Source organism: Poecilia mexicana, unplaced genomic scaffold (assembly GCF_051168715.1).
Source record: "Poecilia mexicana isolate PSO_F unplaced genomic scaffold, ASM5116871v1 scaffold_18, whole genome shotgun sequence".
NCBI lineage: Eukaryota > Metazoa > Chordata > Actinopteri > Cyprinodontiformes > Poeciliidae > Poecilia > Poecilia mexicana.
This window is the reverse complement of record NW_028263387.1, coordinates 22,828,074-22,832,198: the sequence shown is the minus strand read 5'-3', so window position 1 is coordinate 22,832,198 and position 4,125 is coordinate 22,828,074. Positions and strand designations below refer to the sequence as shown.

Here is a 4,125-nt window from a genome sequence, read left to right as displayed (position 1 = left end):
ATATTTTAATGGGTTTTAATGCTATGAACAGGTTAAAAGCACAGTTGCCTTTGATTAGCAGCAACAAAACTGAGGATGTGACAAACTGTAATGTTTATTGCTTGTTTCATAATTGATGATTTTATTATGTAAAGCATTTTGAACCGCCTTGTCGCTGAAGTGAGCTGTACAAGCGAACTTAACGACTTGAACTTCATTAAATTCAAACCTTATTTTTCTCTGTTTCGTTCTGCCTGCCTCTCCCTCCACCTCCGTCTTCAGATATCCGCCATCATGTCACTTAACTCTTCGAACGGCTCTCTAATCGCTCCACCTTCCTCCGTTTTGAGCATCTATGAATTTCTCTTCGCCTGCTTCCAGTCAGCAGTTGGTATTTACAACATGACAGTCTACACCGTCATCTCCGTCCTACTTCTCCATATTTACGTCCCGATTATCGACGTGGGACGTCGCCGATGGCTGCGCTCCGGCGCGCCGACGACTCACTCCGACCTCATCACGTACCAAGTGGTGATCATTGAACTGGCTCATACAATCGGCTGCATCTTGTGCTGCTGCGGCATCTATGCCGACGTCCCGCACCTGATCGTTGTTGGTTCCTACTTCTTCCCTTTCAAGCTAACAGCGCAGATGCTGTTTCACATCCTGACCTGCATGGAGCGGTACCTGGCCGTCGTTCATCCCGTCACCTACCTGGGCCTGAGGACAGCAAACATGGTCAGAGTCAGAAACGCCGTGTTTGGTTTGACTTGGTTTCTTTCTGCTCTCTCAATGGGTACTGTGAATGTTGTGGATGAGCTGGCTCTCATAGTGTTAGCCGGAAGTACTATTTTCGTCTGTTTACTCGTGATTCTTTTCTTCGGCATTTCTGTCCTTCGTGTGTTGGTTGAGTCGAAGCCAGGGGATCGGGCTGGAGACCGTCAGCCAGTCCACCAGACCAAGCTGAGAGCTTTCTACACCATCATAACCGTCCTGGCTCTGCTGCTGCTGTGGTCTGGGAGCAACTTGTTCTCCATACTGAGGCTCAATTCACTGAAAATGGGGGAGGACACAAAGTGTGGGATGTGGCTGTCCATATTCTGGTTCTGCCTGCCCAGCAGTTTGGTTCTTCCTCTCATGTTTCTGCAGAAAGCAGGGGGATTAGCGTGCTTCAGGAGAAACAGGAGCTCGGCTCAGAGTTCAGACTAGGAAAGATCTGGATGTTTTTTCCTGCACTTATGTTCATGACAGGGATTTTACATAACGCTTAGATTTAAAATAGAGTTTGAATCTGGTTCTGAACAGCAGAGTTGGGTAAAAACTAGCAAACTTTTGGAAAAAAGTATACATTTTACTCTTACTTGAGTAAAATATCTGGATTTTCTGCCCAGTGAATGAAAATCAAACATGTTTTAAGTAAAAATTCACCAGACACAGACACACACCTGCAGTTTTGTTAAAGTTTCATAAGGTTTTTATTGAAAGAATCTGATCTGAAAAAAACTGTCCTTGTTATTTGATGAATTATTTCCATTTTTAAATTTCCAAAATTTCCACAGCTTTGTATTTTGGTTCGTCTTGTTATGGCCCCTGGACTCCAGAGGCTCTTTATCCTGTAGACTCAGGTGTGGAAGAACCCTCTGCTGATTGGCTGCAAATATAGTTTATTTAAATATAGTTTATTTGCATTAAGACAATGAGTGATGGCAGATAGAAAACCATTTTAAATTCACAATAAAAGCCCTAAGCAAACACAATTCAGCATTTTCAGTTATGTATTAAAAAACTACATGGGTATTGGCAGTTTTTCATTTAAATGTATGTCCATTTGTCCATTTATTATTAATGTTTTGTGTTTTTGTGTAAGATGTAAATAAACTACAGTCATAAATAGGCAGTGCATTGTTTATTATTGTGATTATTTATTACATTTTACATCCAGTATCTGTTGTATTTCATGGTTTTTAACAAGTCTTTCTTTCCTGAACAGTGAATTATCAACACGACTGATTCTGTCATTTTCCAACATTTTCAGTCACAAATAACACGACTCAAAGTTCATGACTTTTATGTGAATAAATGCAAAGTTTTTCCCACTTGACTCACATTTATTCATCATTCTGAATTTTCTCTCTGTTGTCAAACTTTCACCAGTTATGGATTCGACTTTATCACAACTTGAGCATCAACGTGTTTCAAAGTATCTCTGAGGTTCTTGTGTTTGGACTTTTGTGTCATAATTAAAAACAATAAGACAAAAATCTAAGGAAAAATACATAATGTAACTGTAGTATCTATAAAGGCAACAATATGAGCATTTCAGTTCAACTATTAAGGTTTTTAACACGTTAAATGAAAAGAATAAGCATGTTCAACAATCAATTTAATTAGGATCAATTTACATGTTGTACAGCGTTAAAAATCCAGATCAACTTAATTTTTTATGCACATTCGTGGCGTTTTAAAGAAACAAGTGACTTTGTACAATTTGTACTGCCATCTAGTGTCTCATCTTCCTTTTTATGAATATTATCTTCTCTTTTTCCTCTTGGCCTAAAGTTTAAGCAGCTCAGGGAGAAATTAAAGTTGCTCTAATAATATTTTTTCAACATGAAAATTAAAATAATGTTGCTGATCTTTTACAAACCATTAACAGGAAAGTTCAGCAGAAACACAATAAATACCAACATCCAAACACAGATAATTTACATTTGCAAAAATCGATGGACATTTTACATAATTTGAAGGAAGTCGGAGTGAGAACAAGCCGCCATCGACCCAACAGAACCAGATGTTTTCCAAACATTTTAGCACCAAACTGGACCCATGTCATTACATTTTATATAACATCTATAGCAGCTAAAGCAGCTTTCACACAACAAGCTGAGAGTCTGAGGGAAAAAATGTGATCTGCTAAAGGTGAGCTAAATATTTCTGGAGTGAAAGAATCCTCAGTGAAAACACTGCAGCCCATTTGTCTGGCAGCATGAAGGTTTTTAGGAGGTTAAAAGGCGCCGTTTGACTGCTGTCCATTTACGGCTTAACGTTTGCCGCCATTGCAGCACTTTAACTTCCCTGTTCTGTGCAGAAAAAGCAGAGGCAACACTAGAATGCAGGGCAGGTTAAACCAAAGGTCATATGTCATCAGAAAACAGTTTGACCTGACCTGAGATATGTACAACACTGCCCAAGACAAACACCATGCACACCTCACCACCAGCACTCCCAGTATGGACAGAATGGTGTAGAACGCCCTCAGCTTTGACCGACCGATCCTCTTCATCGTCTTCCTCTGCTCCCCCGGGCCGGGCCGAGTCAGAGCACAGAGGACAGAAACGCTGCAGAAGAAGACACAAACCATCGCTAAGGTTAAGACGCAAAGATTCAAAAAGTTGAAAAACTCCCGCATCATCAAACCGAGCTCCACAAAACAAATCAGCCAAATGCAGCAGACGGTCAGCGTCCTGATCGCTCTGTCGCTTCTCAGGCTGAGGTAGGTGACGGGATGAACGACGGCCAGGTAGCGCTCCACACAGGTGAGCACGTGGAAATACAACTCCCCAAACCAGGCAAAGGAGAACATGTAAAACCCTGTCAAGAACGTCTGATACTGGGGACAGAAAATTCCAAAGAGGCCAATAAAATGTCCTAAAACACCAATCAGCTCGACGATGGCCAGGTGGTAGGTGAAGTAGTCGGAGTGGTTTGTTGTCGAGATGGAGGTGAAGGACTTCAGCCGCCATTGTTGGAGGCCATGGTGGAGGATGATGATGGAGAGAGGAAGGGCGAGGAGGATGCTGCTGATGAAGTAGGCGGTCACCATGAAGGAGCTCGGAGCAGAGACGAGGCACCAGATGTCTAACGGCAGGTTGGGAACGTGGAGGACAGAGTCATTGGAGGGAGACGAAACGCTCACAGACATCTGGAGGAAAAACACACAGGAAGCAAAACTATTGTACAAATAGTAAATCAATCTGCTTGAACAGCTTCATTTTACTGACATGTGGATTTCTGGGTCATTTTAATCAGACAGAAAAAATTTTAATATGATTTCTGATCTATAGGAAACACTTGTTCATTTGTGTCATTCATCTTCAAAAGTGAATATCTGTTAGGAAAATCATGTCAAGAAAATTATGGACAACC

At 41.4% G+C, this 4,125-nt stretch overlaps 1 protein-coding gene across 1 annotated transcript; it reads right to left on the bottom strand.

Annotated features, from left to right (window-relative positions):
- Nucleotides 1–3,019: 3,019 nt before the first annotated feature.
- LOC148154191 (uncharacterized) lies at nucleotides 3,020–3,901 on the bottom strand. The gene has a single exon (XM_088016060.1). It carries the CDS (start codon nucleotides 3,899–3,901, stop codon nucleotides 3,020–3,022), a length of 882 nt encoding a protein of 293 aa, XP_087872186.1.
- Nucleotides 3,902–4,125: the final 224 nt, after the last annotated feature.

Coding starts and splice junctions, on each gene's coding strand:
- LOC148154191 (XM_088016060.1), bottom strand. CDS start 3,901: ATGTCTGTGAGCGTTTCGTCTCCCTCCAATGACTCTGTCCTCCACGTT.